General features: G+C 41.4%; 1 protein-coding gene across 2 annotated transcripts in view; it reads right to left on the reverse strand.

Moving 5' to 3' along the window:
• MAD1L1 (mitotic arrest deficient 1 like 1) overlaps positions 1-16,314 on the reverse strand; it is a 452,304-nt gene that overhangs the window by 427,912 nt on the left and 8,078 nt on the right. For both annotated transcript variants that reach the window (XM_079953794.1, XM_079953795.1), the window contains exons 4-9: positions 13,240-13,419; positions 10,498-10,622; positions 7,872-7,953; positions 7,414-7,544; positions 6,990-7,104; positions 5,628-5,689 (exon numbers count right to left, since the gene is read on the reverse strand). In XM_079953794.1, the coding sequence (XP_079809920.1) occupies positions 5,628-5,689; positions 6,990-7,104; positions 7,414-7,544; positions 7,872-7,953; positions 10,498-10,622; positions 13,240-13,419 (695 nt within the window). The remainder of the gene's footprint in view (positions 1-5,627; positions 5,690-6,989; positions 7,105-7,413; positions 7,545-7,871; positions 7,954-10,497; positions 10,623-13,239; positions 13,420-16,314) is intronic.

Genomic DNA, 16,314 nt, shown 5'->3' on the forward strand with positions numbered 1-16,314 from the left:
CACTTCCCACAAATTGAGTCTTTTAAAGGAGGTGAGCAGTTCACTCAAAATATTGAGATTAATACTGTAGTTTGTAGAAGGGTGGTGACAGCAGTAGCAGTGGGAAGAAATGCTGTTTTTGCATTTCATTCATTTTAAGTTGTGAGCCACCTAGAGGACACAGTTGATTGGGCAATTTATTTATTTTTTTAAAGTGGCTGCTAAAGACAACTTACTCATGTATCCAAAACATTATATATCATCTTTGGTCATGGCTACTTTTCAATCATTTCTAAACCCCATTAATGTAGTCTGTCTCTGCTTACTCTGCTCTAGCCACTCAAAACTATGTAACAAAATTCTTCACAAGAACCCCAATCACAGATGACTGGGTAAAAGACCTCTTGGCTCTAGGTAGCCACTGAACAACCTCTCTCGTGATACAGCAAAAAAGGATGAAAGTTCATTTCTTGAACCTTATACTGAAATGGGGGAATCACAACCACCACAAAATCACAACTACCACAAAAGTCCTTTTTCATGCAGCACAGTGGAATTCACTACCACAAAATATAGTGATGGACACCAACTTGGTTGGCTTTAAACGGGGAATAGACAAATCCACAGCTGAGAAGGATGTCAAGGCTACTAGTCATGGCAATTATATTACCTCCAGTAGCAGAAACAGTATGTCTCTGAATACCAGTTGCTGAAATAGTAGCAATATTATTAGGATTTCTACCTCCCCCTTCAAACTACCTCCCAATGTGGCTTACAAAACTCAAGTTTAAATTAGTTGAATTTGTAGCTGTAAGGTGTGAAAGTGTGTGCGTGAGATCTCAAACCAGTCAGGTTCTGACATTTTGCCCCCTGCAATAATACTGGCACTTCTGTTTCTGCTGTAAACTTGCATAATGAGCCAGACTGTCCATATCATTTGAAGCAAAGCTGGACAAGTTAGGCCAACCTATGCTAATCTAGTGTCCTCCAGATGTGCTGGCTGGGGCTTGAAGTTGTAGACCATAAAGTTTTCTGAAGGCACCAGGTTGGCAAATGCTCTGTTAGGTCATTACTATTCCTGCAAGGCTGCCTCTCCTGCTGAGCTACTCCTGAGTGCATCAAAACCATGGGCAGGATGGCTGGAATATAGAGTGCACCAGCTCCCTTCTCCAATTGACGTTGTTAAGTCAAGAAGTGCAAATGGAAATGTGATTGTAAGCTCAGTGGTAGCTGCTGTGATCTTTATCTGCCGAGAAGAATACGAAGGCAACTATAATGACAGAGAATGGATTTCATTTTAACAGCAGGCCTTTTGCTTTATAAAGGGTCATTCACAAAAAAGCACATTAATTCTGCCCCCCCCCTTTAAATAAATGAAACATTCCTACCAGCCTCAAAGTCAGGCACCATGGCCACAACTCCTCAGAATGCTGCACCTTCTTCTCTTCCAAAAAAGAGAGAAAGTGATTATAATTGTACATCCTGGCACAATGAAGGCCAGGTTGGCGTGAGCGGGGTGGGGGGTGGGGAGAGGCGGGAAAGTTGCACTGTCTTTCACTTGACGTAGCAAAAGCAACAAGACAACATACCATGGACAAAGCCGCACATGATTAATTGCAATTAGGAAGCTTCTTTCACTTGCAGCCAATGTGTGACTGATCCTGAAAGCAGTGAACATAAGAATATCTCTGCTGGATCATACCAAAGATTTATCAAGACCAGCATTCTGTTCCCACAGTGGCTAACTAGGTGTCCATGAAAAACTCACAAGGAGGATACAAATGCAAGAGTACCCTCCACAAGTCTTCTCATCTCACTCCCAGTAAGTATAGTAAAACAAAATTATTTAACATAATAATGCAACTTTCAGTGTGCCACTGATCTGGGCTGCTGTTACACAAGAAGGAAAACACAAAATGTGGTGATGACACACCACACTTTTCCATCTTCCATGTTGGAACTCAAGGCAGCATAGATAGGATTCTCCCATCTAAGCATTGATCCAGTCCAGATCTGCTAGGCTTCGGCAAAGTTCCCTTCAGACCATGCTCATGGTTTTCTACAGCTAAACATTACTTAAGAAGAAAGATGACAAAACAGGACTTTTTTTCATCCATTGATTCACATCAGCAAAAATGTACAATTACAGGTTCACAAACATACACGTCAGTGCACCATAGAGATAAAACTCTCCAAGACCAGCACAAAACAGTTCACATTCCTTCTAAGGCTAAGCCAGGAAGCTGTTCTCATTGGTCAATTTCCGGCATTATAGGAAGGCTGGCCACCTGTAGATTTTTGTCTTCTCCCCTGGCTGGGTATCAGAGAAAAACACAATGTAGCAAGAAATGGGTTTCCTGGTCCTGTTGGAGGAAATGTGCCATCTAGTGGGTGCTGACTTAACTTGCATTGCAATAAAAAGTAAACGGCCATTAAAATCGTGCATGTTGCATAATTGACCTTTGCAAGAGTAACCCAAGCTGGACGTTGATAAAAGGCAGTAGAAACTACCAGTCAGGAGAAATTTGAGCCTTCCAAGGCCTAGCACCTGTGACATCAAAGCAATTTGCTAAAGACTCAGATTTTATCAGTGGATTTTTTTACTATCCATACCAATACACACAAAGCAACAGTTTTCTCAGACTGTAACCTGAACTTCAAAATCTTTGCATCCTCACTGCTGGGGTGATTGATACTATGGAGCAGCAAGGCATTACAAGCACACTGCTCCGGCAAAATGAATAGAAACTACCATTCTCTTCCACCATTTGTTATACTATACCGGGGATGTCCAACCAGTTGACCGCAATCGACAGGTTGATCCCCAGGTGATAGTGGTAGATGGCGGTCGATCGCTAGTTCATTTCCATTCTCTTGTGAAGATTAGCTGTAAAATGAACATATCCGCCCCTGCCCCCTTGCTGTTTGTTTCAGTGTCACAGGATTGCTATACCGGAAGTTGCAGCTAGCGCTGGCCAGCTTTTGTAACGGTGAGCGATTTTTTGCATTCCCGTCTTAAAATAAAAACCTCTGCTTTATGTGCTCCCCCAAAGAAAAGCTTCACAACTCCGACCCTGCCCCCTAAAAAAAGCTTTATAACTTTGTCCTGAACCCCTAAAAAATGGGTAGATCACTGCCACTTTTTTGTTTTGTGAGTAGGACGTCCTTGTACAATACCATTCCAACAAGCAACATTCATTCTTATTTGGAAAGCATCAACAATAGCACGGAATACTTTTCCTTAGTTGACTCTGTACACAATGGTAGGAGATCAAAAAAGTGAACACATCCACAATAACATGTCCCATGGCTTCTTATTTTCTGTATGAGAATCTTGAGGTGCCCGCATATAACCGATTTTTATTTAGTTTGTAGAACCATAGAATTGTAGAATTGGAAGGGACCCCAAGGGTCTTTAGTCTAACCCCTTGAATTGTAGGAATCTCAACTAAATCATACATGACTGTCAGGGAACTGCCATCAGCACTGGAGGGGGAGCGCAAAAGCCAGAGGGATTCCAGAGAGCGTCCAGGGATCAGGAGAAGCAGCCCATCTTCTGGGGAAGAGAATCAGCGTAGCACCAGTGGAGAAGGGGGGCAGGTGGGGGAAGTGGCGAGGCGGTCCCATGACTCCTTGCCTGGGACCAGCGGGGAGAGTAGGGGTCCTCCGTTGTCCACACCTTCCCTGCGCAGAAGGCTTTCGCGCAGAGAGGGTAGGCGGAGACTAGGCATCAAAGAGCTTCTTTGTTGGAAGAAGTTCAAGAAACGCTCACTCACGGATTCTGCCAGCGACTGAGTCAGCCACGGGTGAGTGGCTGTCCGGACAGAGGAGGTTCACTTTGGCAGCCCAGCCAGGTGTTTGCACCCAGCCAGGGAGATAGGCACCTGCTTACGCACGAGCAACCCCTTAGAACCATTACAATGACAGATGGCCACCCAACCTCTGCTTAAAAACCCCACGGAAGCAGAGTCCACCATAAGACAATACGAGCAGCACCATAGTATGGTTGATTTTTTCCCCCAAGTACAGAACCAAAAAGCAAAGGAAGGGCAGCAGACAATAATTTGATTTGGCTCTCTAACAAAGACACCATGTCACCTAATATTTATCTTTTGGTTCCAATTACCCATTAAAAGCCTTGTTCATTTGGGCAGATCACTACATAAGTTGATACTTATCAATTAAGAAGATGGAAACCTCCACTTAGAAGGGGAAAGCCACATTTGGGACCATTATCCTATATTCTGGGATTCCCTTTCCACAGAGATGCCTCCAGCATCCACTTTTATATTTTTAGGACAAACCATGTTCTTCTTATTGTAAATTGTTTTAACTGTTTTTAATATTGAGTTGTATCCAATGCTAGTCCTACTAAAAGGAGACCTTCTGAAGTTAATGGACAAGCTTAGGTACATTAATTTCAATAGTTCTCCTCTTAGTAGGACTTCATATGTTGGGGGGCGACGGGACTTTATGGTGAAAGGTCAGTAAAAAAAACCCCAATTAACTGGTATTAAGAAGAATATTCTGTGATTAGTAAGTGACAATGGGGAAAGAGAACAACGAAATGAAAAGCCACATTTGGGAACAGAAGTAATAAAGCTTATGGTGTATAAGAGGAAGGAGAGAGTGGTCAAGGTGTGTTATTGTTCAGATGGCTGGAGCTGAACCAACACTCATAGTCCCACAAAGCAGCAAATTTAAACAGATGAGGACCAGAAGGAAGAAATCCAAAGGTCTCTCAGCCTTCTAACAAATCTCAGCAGCAAACACCAAGCTAAAATGCAGAAGCCATCTACCAACAAAAAGCTCTATTAGTACTAGCCAAACACCCAAGAACAAAAACATATTAACATATTAACCCAAGACATATTAACCCAAGACCAGGAAAGCATTAACCCAAGACCAGGAGAGCATTAACCCAAGACCAGGAGAGCATTCCATAACAAAAACATATTAACATATTAACCCAATAATGTTTTTGTCATTCCATAACAAAAACATATTAACATATTAACCCAAGACATATTAACCCAAGACCAGGAAAGCATTAACCCAAGACCAGGAGAGCATTAACCCAAGACCAGGAGAGCATTCCATAATGGGGGTGGGAGCTACTACAGGACTAGTAGAAAATTTAGTCACAAAAAGTAGTAAATGCAACTCCTGGAACATCAGATAATTGTCACAGAAAATACTTCCACTTCACCAGGAGTCAAGCAAAACATCTAGAGCTAAGAACTAAACTATGCTCCATTAAGTTTGGCAAATGCTGGTAGATTAATCAACAACTCAAAAAGGCATGGCAAAGTCTTTGCTTGTTTGATTCCTTATTTATGTGCAGGTGCATGGTGCGTTGCCCCACGACTTCCCCTTCCTTTGTGACAAGTTCCCCAGGCTTGTTTCGAACCATTTTGAATTGTGTTTTATAATGAATACTGCATTTACTCTCCTTTTTGTATATTTGTGGTAGATTAATTGAAAGACCAGTGAATTTTCAGAGACATCCTACATTAAACAAAGCACCAATCTGCCTAAAAAAAAAATAGGTTTCTTATAGTGAAAAGAAGGAATAGCGGACTATCCTAAAACGTCCTGCACAAACAAGAACATTGGTGCTCAGATTGTTACTGTCACTTTCTACTTACTTGATATCTAAGCCAGTGCTCTGGTCCAGTTTCTCCCAAGTATTCAGCTTTCCCTGAAGTCTCTGAAACAAGTAACAAAAGAATTTGAATTAAAACCAAAACCAAAACATCTATATCTGAACATCTGCAGTGTTAAAAATTTAAATTCATCCCTCTTAGGTTTAGTAATTTGTTTTAAAAAATATTTATCAACACATACCAAAACTATACTACCTAAGCATAAATAGAAGAGTTTGGATTTGATATCCCGCTTTATCACTACCCGAAGGAGTCTCAAAGCGGCTAACATTCTCCTTTCCCTTCCTCCCCCACAACAAACACTCTGTGAGGTGACTGGGGCTGAGAGACTTCAGAGAAGCGTGACTGGCCCAAGGTCACCCAGCAGCTGCATGTGGAGGAGCGGGGAATCAAACCCAGTTCACCAGATTATGAGTCCACCGCTCTTAACCACTACACCACATTGGCTCTCAATAGCACATAATTGGCAACAATCTACCCCTCGTTTGCTTGTTTTGCAAAACTTGTTATGGTAAGTGCATGCCAAAACATGTTACAATTGTAGCGGGAAAGGGTAAGAGGGTAAAATGTCCCAAACCTGAATACTATTTATTTGTACCGCAAGTGGGAGACGTGAGGGAGTCCAAAGAAGTTCTGAAAAATGTGTTATGATTCATGTTATATTGTTTATTATTTTTGCATTTTGTATTTTAAAAAAAATCTCAATAAATATTTATTAAAAAAAAATATATATTTGTACCGCAAGTAGCATTGTGTGAGAAATTAAAAGTGAAATTCTGTTCTACAGCACCTATCTTTGATCCTATATTAATTAACTTATCCATATTCCCAACATCTCAAGTCAGCTGTGCTTGCAAACTCTGGTTCTTCCTTCAAGACAATTTACCTCCGCTCTCTATTTCCTTCTAGTCCAGGCAACTGAATAGACTGGATTTGCAATAATTAACAACACCACTGCAGCTCGATGCTCAAACAACTATTTTCACACCAAGACAAAGAAAGCAATGTATTGATCCCATACTGTGTTTAGTCCCATGCATAGCAATTACAACCCAAATGTAAACAGAAGCCTTTAAATGTCCATCAAGTGCTACTGTCCCTGTTCAACTCTTGTATTCCAGAAGACAATGCAGGCAGGCTTAAAACAGAAGCTGCCACCATGGAGATCAGAGCTTTTCACAGATTTTTTTTAAAACACAAACACAATACTAATTCTTACATTAGCCTAACAGGCCTAGAGAGCTGACAGAGATGCTACCTGTATGTTCTTATTAGAAAAATAATTTGCAACTAGGGGCAGAAGGACCAACACCACCTATACAGGTTGCGTTACTGTGACCTTACCTCCTTCTCCAATTCCAAGGCTACCATTTCTGCCTGGACCTTTTCATAGCGCACTAGTTTCCTCTGGAGACCTTCTACCTCCTCTTTGAGCAATCCATTGTTTTCTTTTATTTCCCTGGGAAAAGAAGGGGAAACACACTATTAAGATATTAACACTAGTTGCTTTTTGCAAAGCAAATGTCAACCCATTTTTTATTGTTTATTAAATGTAACAACTACAATGCTGCAGAGCCAAAATGAGCACACAGCTATAATGCAGGTGTAGAGAAAGAGAACTGTTGAGAATCTGTTGTGAATACTGAAGACAAGGCATCAAGATCTGAAAAGGGGAGTTTACAGCCTCAGTGCAGAAGCTGCTGCAGGTGGGCAGGAGCAAGTGAAAGGTGCACATCTTTCCCACCAAGCACAACTGCTGTCTTCTGACCTAAGGTAAGCATTCTCCTCCCTGAGCTCCCGCAGCTCCCGCTCCATTTTGGGAAATTGTGCCAACTCCATCTTCATGTTCTTCACAATTAAAGCATCTTGTTCTTGCAACGAGAGCTTTTGCTCCAGGTCCTGGAAAGTAAAGAACCAAGAGAGCTATCAGAAAGGCTAAGTTAGAAGACATGACATGTGTGAAATCTCTGCAGCGATTTTAACATTAACTTCACTGTTAATCCAAACAAACAATACATGATTGCATGTGCCTTTTGTGGCCAGTTTGTAGCCAGTTTGGTACAAATTAAATGTTTTGTGCAACTTTTGCTTCCATGAAGAGTTTCCATGATTTCTGTTTATATTTTTCAGTCACAAGGTGTTAATAGAGGGGTTCTGAGCTTTCCTAAGTATAGTTTTGTAGAGTAAAGAGATAACTTCACACAGTTAAAAAGGAGAGGATCTCACCTGAACTTTCTGCTCCTTCTCAGCAATCAGTGCTTCCTTTGCATGCAGAGACTGAATTTGTTGACTGGCCTCTCTCCATTTTCTATTGTATGTGGACATAAAGATATGTATTTAAAACAAAGAGGAACATTTGAAAGCACAAGCACATACCTTGGAAGCATCCTGTTCATCATCCATCCATGGTTATGCTTCACTACATGCTGAACAAAACTGTTACGCATGCTTGCAAAAGCTATTTCTTAATTTTCACAATTTTAAGTCAAGTTAACTTCCCTCATCAAAATCTCTCCCGAGTCAACAATTATGTTTATATGTGCCTACCTCTGAAAGACAGACAGGAATTTCTAGCCATGGTGGGTAATCATGTATCTCATTACTAGGCAGAGGGTATATAAATCACAACAGTGACATAGAGAAGATACAAGATATATGAGTCACTTATAGAACCATTCCCACTAGAAGCAAAACATGTTGAAGTTGTTATAAGCAAAGTGCTTTGTAGCCTGGCATTGGTTTCAACAGCATTGCTGGGAAGCAAGCAAGCAGGCTGTGATGGAGATTGTCATCCCACTCATCTCTAGAATTGATTAGATCTATCCACCTGGCACCAAGTCTTGTCAGGTTTAACTGCTTTTGGTTCTTCCTTTGTCTATTTTGACTTAATCTACAGCTTTTAAGAAAGGTTTTTCAATGACTTTTATCATTTTTGCAACATTTATAGTTTTGTGGTGTTTAGTATGTGTGCAATTTGTAAATACTGTAAAACATTTATATACTACTCTTCACCATATTATGTTATTAAGAGGCAAATTATTTAAAAACAATAAAAAGAAATAAATACTGTTAGAATTCAACATTCTGCTATGGTAAACATCCTGTCAGCACAAGCACTGTGGCTTGCCAGATAGAATGAAAGCACCCCCCTCCTGCCCCTCATACACCGTTCTCCTGACACACACACCTCCAGTCAATTTCAGAGCGTGCTAATAGAGAGAGGAAGGGAAAGCCCTGATGCACAAGTGAAAACCTTAACCAGGGCTTGCACTGATGGGACTTGTTAGTTAACTCCCATCCATTGTCTCTGCCACAAGAGGTTTCATTTTTTAACCATACTAGCTAATAGGCCTTGACAGACTTTGCCAAATCCTTTCTAAAAGCTTGTGCCCATCAACAGAAATACTTCCTGGTGTCTATTTTGAACCCACTGTCAACCAGTCACCATTAGATTGCACCTGTCCTGCAGCACTTTTCTCTACTTATTCACTTCTAGACCATTCATCACCACAATGGGCAAAAGATTCCTGCACTGCAGGAGGTTGGACTAGATGGCCCTTGGAGTCCCTTCCAACTCGACAATTCTATGATACGCACATTACATCTCTTGGTCACATTAAACATCTACTTCAATGTGTTCTCCTGTCTATCAGGGAGTGTGTGCATGATCAAGGAGTCCCAAGTAACCAAGAGACATGGGTATTGCCTGTCTCCAAAGCAGTGTCCAACCTACAGGTCTGTTCTTCCCTTCATACTGGGTTCCCATCCCAAAGACAATCACATTGCAAAGGCCCTGTCCAGAATTCATTAGGGAAGAGACTTCATTCTTCCCCACTACAGTTGTACCTTGATTCTCGAATGCCTTGTGACTTGAATTTTTTGGCTCCCAAACGCTGCAAACCCAGAAGTAAGTGTTCCAGTTTGCAAACTTTTTTTGGAAGCCGAACATCCGACGCGGCTTCCACGGCTTCCGCTTGAGTGCAGCCAATCGGAAGCTGTGCCTTGGTTTTCGAACATTTTCAGAAGTTGAACGGACTTCCGGAACAGATTCGGTTCAAGAACCAAGGTACGACTGTACAGCTCTATCTCCTTGCTGAAGCATGGACTACTGCCCTCTTAGTACACACTGCTGTATCGAAACAGCAAGGACATATTCAGAGACCAAATGCAACCCAATACGCCAGTGGCATTTTGCCAGTATTTTCCAAAAACTGCTATCATGATACCATAGCTTGCAATGCAATCCTATATTCAGAGTTAAGTCCCACTGAATTCAATAGTACTTAAGCATCCATTGGATCGCGGCTGCAGACATCTTTTTTTCCTTTGCAGAAAATTTAGACTATGCACTGAATATTCTTAGCCAAGTAACAAATCCCACAAATCACTTGTTATTTCCGTACTCCAATTATTTGGCCACCAAACAACTCATGTCGATATTACATAAAAGCTGCTTCAAAAGTTATGCCCAAAATCAGTGTTACAACACAGAATCGAGGGGAGGACTTATAACCAACCCTGCCTCATCAATGATAGTTACAGGTTTTAAATAAAAGACTTTTCAGTTAATTAGCCCTCTCCAATCCTCAGTGTTTTCCCATCTCCTGCACAAGAGAAATGGGAATTATTTTAAGCTTTATTTATTTATTTTCCATAAAATTACTTTGTCTACTTTTTATTTTGTTATTTCCCCCACTCCCCATTTATCAAGTTTTCAGCAGTACACATCCTGATCAAAGCAGCTCTTTGAACAGCAAAAATCAAAAGCTGTTGAAACTTTCCCTTCCTGAGTGACACCAGCTGCCAAAGACTAAAGGTTTTATTTCCTGGCAGTTGTTAATCCCCTACTCACTTTTGTAGTACATCCAGCTGTTCAGTGAGCTCCTGCTTCTGCGATTCACAGGTTTTCATTTTCATCTCCTGATTTGTTAAGTTCCACTGCAACTCCGATATCTTTCCTTTCAACACACTAATTGTCTGAGAGAGAAAGAATGAATACACAAATATATGGTTGGACCTAGATGTCAAGGACAATGAACCACCTCTGATCAAACACTACTGATTAAATGTGAAGAACCAATAATACATGAAATCAGACCTTTAAAAAGTTACCTCAGAAAGGCAAAAGCAACTCTTTGCTCTCTTATCTGTCACCCTAATTGTCACCACCCATTAAGCAAGTAACTTCACGCTGGCATGCAAATAGCAAGTTTCAAAGTTAGAATGTCTATCTACACTAGGATGCATCAGAGGGATGCAAATTGTTCCATCAGCACATTATGAATATTTTCTCTGCAGTGGAATTTCAAAACTGCCATCAATTTTCCCAACAGACAAGTAACGATGGCAGTGTTAACTTTTCAATAAAGTTGTACAATTCAGAGTTACCAGAACTAGGTTAGATGCAGGGGGGGGGGGGGGGGAAGGACATCAGCTTATCATTAGGCCATTGCTTGATTATAAACTGAACAATTACTTAGTCCAGTCTTCACCAATCTGGGGTCCTTCTGATTTTTTGAATTCCAACTCCCAGCAGCCGCAGTCAGCATAGCCATCCAAAACTTGTGGAGGGCACAAGTTGGCAAAGACTAACTTAGTCACTCTTATGAACGATCACTTCTTGTGCCTTGAATGTCTCTTCTCTCTTGCCCTCTTCCATATTCTATGCCTACACAGCCCTTTTCTCGAAGATTAGCTCTTGTACTAAATTTATGACATTATAATTTCCTAAATATTCAGTTAGGTATGCACACTCTTGGGAGGGACATCACAGTTTCAGAAACAGCTGCTGCGTTAAAAATTACACAGAACAGAAAATATTGGAGATGCCAGAAAAAAACCAAATAATTTGGTCCTAAAATCTCCCTGCAGTGAGTGATACCACAGCAGTAACTGACCAAGAATAACCTAAACTACTCATTACATCCTGGGGCCCTATTATATTATTATGCCCTTCACTACACCTCCCAATTACCTCTTACTGCTGTTTGATAACAATGCAAAATCCACATTCCTTTGCTACCTTGAGAGCAGCAGATACCCAACTGGTTTGAGGCCGCCATTAAGGACACGGAGCCTGTTAAGGCCACAAAGTAAGAGGCTCTTGTGAACTACAAGTGTGCACCCTGCAGGAAGACACTTGCTGCACTGAGAAAAGCAAGGAGTGATGCCCAGCAGATTGCCAATGTGTCCATGACTACTGGCTAAAGCAGCAATACTCACAAAATGTGCAAAGGCTAGGCGGCTTTGGACCTACAGGCAGAAAAACTGCACCGCTTAAAACCTTGTCTGCAGAGATCATAACATATTGCAGCAAGCAGATGAAGTAACGGGCAGAGCACCATCAAAAACTGTACTTGTGGGAAAACACAGTCTCTGACACAGCAATCAACAGTATCCAGACTCTGCCTGCCTTGGAACAGCTGGATGTTCCTCCCTTCCTTAATGAGCTGAAGAATACCCTCAACTCCCAGGCATGTGGTAAAGCCCCAAGACAGGACAGAATCCCAACAGAAGTGCTGAAAGCCAGCCTCAACTCCTCCCTCAGGACGCACCTCCACAGCCTTCTCTTGCAGTGCTGGGAAGCAGGATCTGTGCCACAAGACATGTGCGAATCCAGCATTGTTACCCTTTACAAGAACAAAGGTGACTGCCATGACTGTAGTAATTACCATGGAATCCCACTGCTGAGTACTGTGGGAAAAGCCTTCGTCTGTGCAGTTCTCAACAGATTACAGTCACTCACTGGCAGGGTCTATCCCGAGTCACAATGCAGCTTTAGAGCTCAGAGGTCAACAGTCAACATCATTTTCTCATTGCACTAGCTGCAGGAGACATGCTGAAAGCAGACACCACTTATACACCTCCTTTATAGACAACATTAACCACGTCATATGGGAATTCCTTACAGACGATTGCAGTGCTTGGAGACAATCAGTCGTATCATGTATCCACATCAGTGACCAGAGGAGAAATTACCACTGGGAGGAGCACAGAGAGAAGAAACAGCATGGTGCATCCATAGAAGCAATACCAGACACCTTCATCTGCCCCAGCTGCAATAAAACATGTCTCACCCGTATTGGTTTCTACAGCCACAGCAGGCACCGTGGCTGTCCAATGGTTTGACTTTATATCTGATGCTGCACACTTCCACTGTATCTCAAAACAGACAGATACCAACACCAACAATGCAAAATTCAGATTCCTTTGCCATCTTGCCTCTGAAAAATGCTTCCTCTAGAAAGCCTTTCCCAACCTGGTGCCCTCTAGTTGTTTCTCGACTACAACTCCCATCACCCCTGACCATTAACCATGCTTGCTGGGGCTGAGGGACATTTGAACCCAGCAACATCTAGAAAGCACCAGGCTGAGGAAGACTTTTGAAGAAACACTTCAATATTTATCAATGCCCACATTCTCCTTCAAACATAAACACTATTATCATGCATTAAGAAATTGAGTACTATGAGCAGAATGTGCGTATCAACATTCTACTGTGCATCACAACTGCTGCAACAAAGCTATTTATTAATATTCATGGACGATTGGAAAGTACATATAGTATGGAATCAATAAACTGCTTTTTTCTTACTTCATTAGCTTCAGCAAGCTTGTTCTCCTTCTCCTGCAACTTCCTATTCAGAGACTCTGTGTGCTTCTGACAGGATCTGTTAATCTCAATTTGTTCTTGAAGCTTATTTTCAGTCTCAGTTTCTCTTTCCTGACACTGCTTGATACGCTTGAGGAGCTCTTTGTTATGGTCAGCCTCCCGCTAGAAAGAGAGGAAAAACAGAAAGAAACTTCAAAGAACCTTGCATCAAATAACTACAGTAATATATTGCTGGCATCTCCACCAAAGCAAAGTCTTCCCAAGCCTTTTCATCCATTTCACTAGTGAAACAGAACCTTTGTGAACTTAGTGGACAGTTTCCATGCAACCTATTTCTATTCTGCAGCCACTGAACATGTCTGACAGTTTGCAGATTTTCTCCCCTCCTGAATTATAGCATTGGCACAGGACAGAGTTGAAATTTAAGAGTTTGATTAATGTTGGATATAACCCCTGGCTTTGGTTTTTAAAATTATTGCTTTTTATCCATCCTGGTTATGAATGTCTAGTGCATCACAGAAGTAATCTTTGGGGCATGGCTGCACCATATGTTTTCAACAGATGTTGCATAAAGATGTTTACAATAAATTGGAGGCAAATGGGATATTCACATATTGTCAGACTTGGCAGCATGGCTTGCACTGCTCAAAGACACGGTGCTCACAAGTGTATCAGTCTGAACAGGGTTTTGGTTTATAGCACGAGCTTCAATGCTAGGATGACATAAACCATCTCACTTAGAAACTCATCTCCTGCATTTGGTTTACTCCAAATGGAAATGGTTTGCATACTGATTTCCAGTATTTTTCCTTCTATCACTATCACATTTTCTAGTTACTGGTCACAGCAACATTCACAACACAGTTACAGATCTGCTCCCATAGATCTGCCCATTTTACTTAATGCAGCCACAGCAACACACTCAGCAGCCAAATGAAGGAACAATAAAAAGCAGGCAAAAAGTGATTCAGAATTTGCCCCTTGTATGGTGACTAGCCATCACTTAATGACTCTCAATTGATTTAACTGAGAAATGGTCAAATTCCCAAATTCACACATCACCATATAAAAATCAAGCCTGAAAAGTAATTGGACATGCCAACATCATTTTGACATCCAACCAAGAACATTTTATTTCACCAAGGTTTTTAGTCTTTTCAGTTTGTGTTATTAGTATTGTTATTTTATGGTCTTCTGCATTTTCTGTAAAACATCCTGGGAATTTCATTGCCCTTTGCCAATGCTATAATTCGAGAATGGGGCTCTCACGTACTGGTATACAGCATTGCTGTGGCACCCCTTGCACCATGGCAGAAACTGCCATAGGTGCTTGCCCACTGTAATGGACCATATAATGAAGACCCTATATGGAAATATTTTAGAGACATTCAAGGAAACCATGAAAAATATATATACAGTGTGACAAAGAGAGGCAAAGTCTGGCTGTAAACCAAGGAACAAATGGGTTCAAACCACAACATTTCCTCCTTGGACCTAGCTCCCCATCAGCAATTAGGGTTTTAGCTAAGTCTAAATATCACATTCGGGGGTTGGGGAGGAGCTAGAGAGTGAAGGGTTAACAACTCTTCCCTTCCCATGTTCTGCCCACCACCCACCCAAATTGTCTACCATGTGGCAATTAGACTTGGGAAGGGGGAAGAAACAAGAGACTATGAGACTATGAGGAGGGGGGGAGGGAGAATCACTGCACACTTTGGCTCCACACTTCCTGATAACACACCACCAGCACCACCCAACATAAAAAGGTTCCAGTCCCTGGTCTAAATAATACTTCTGCATAGTTGTAAATTAGCATAGTTTTGTGGTCTGATTTGCACCTCTGTTTAGAAATGTATGACGTTTATGAAATATATGAAGTAATAGCTACAGGAAATTTGACTTAAATTGACCTTTTTCCTTGGTGATTTAAATCATTCTACTCTGTGACCAAAATATTTCACTGGAAAAGTATAAAATAGTACAATACACACTGCTGTATTGAATTTCCCCTGCCCAATTCTCCACCATTCCCTCTCTTCCTTTTTCTGAACTCTCAAAGCATTTCCAGTCCAGTTTCCATTTGCTTCCAACTCAAATTAATTCACTCTTATTGGAAAACGTGTAGCAAATTGCTCTGCTAATCAAAGCAAAACAAGCTACGGATTTACATACTAAGCAAGGATTATGCAAAGCAGTATGAGGTTCCTAAACCCTTTATCCACATCACTTCCGAAATGCAGAATCTGAGCAAGATAATTACCACACTGTTGGATTAGTGCTGCTCCCTTTACATTTCAGGGTTTTAAGTGTTTCTGCGACTGACTCAGCTAGATTTTGGGGTTGAAGTGACACCGGAATAATCCACAAAATCACTTGACTTGAGGTGGAACTAGGAACTTCCTCCCCATTTTTTCTGAGTTACAATGGAGATCCATCTCCCTGCATATGTTGTTATGTGAAGATTTAATAAAAGCCTCTGAATTCTTGAAGTGCTTTACAGGATAAAGTGCATCCTCCTTGTGACATAAACCTAGAAGGCAGAGCTAGCCACACAGCACAGCATAGTTTCCATTTCACATGCTAGATTTATCAATCTTGTATCCTGAATTTTATCCATTGAGCTCAAAATGGCACACATGAGATTATCCCATTCTGTCCTCACAAGCTTTGTGAGGCAAACAAGGCTAAGAGCTTACCCAGTGAATTTATGGCTAAAGAGGGATTTGAATCCAGTTTCCCCAATTCAATTCACTATCTTCTACGTTAGCTTTCACCAAGCTAATACCCTCCAGATGTTTTGGACTAAAATTCTCATTCACCCCAACCAGCATGGCCATGCTGTGTGGAGCTAATGGGAGTTGTAGTCCAAAATATCTCCAAGGCACCAGGTTGGTGAAGGCCACCTTTTCTTATGCTTAAAACTGGTGCACAGGGCTTTGAAGACCCAACTATCAGCTGACTGTGAGGGCAAAAAACGATGACCTTATGTCACTGTAATGCCATGGTATTTAACAGGTGAGCAACCTGCAAGAGGTGGGAAAGGAAAGTATTCAGCCT

This window comes from Podarcis cretensis (assembly GCF_951804945.1).
Source record: "Podarcis cretensis genome assembly, chromosome: 14".
Lineage (NCBI taxonomy): Eukaryota > Metazoa > Chordata > Lepidosauria > Squamata > Lacertidae > Podarcis > Podarcis cretensis.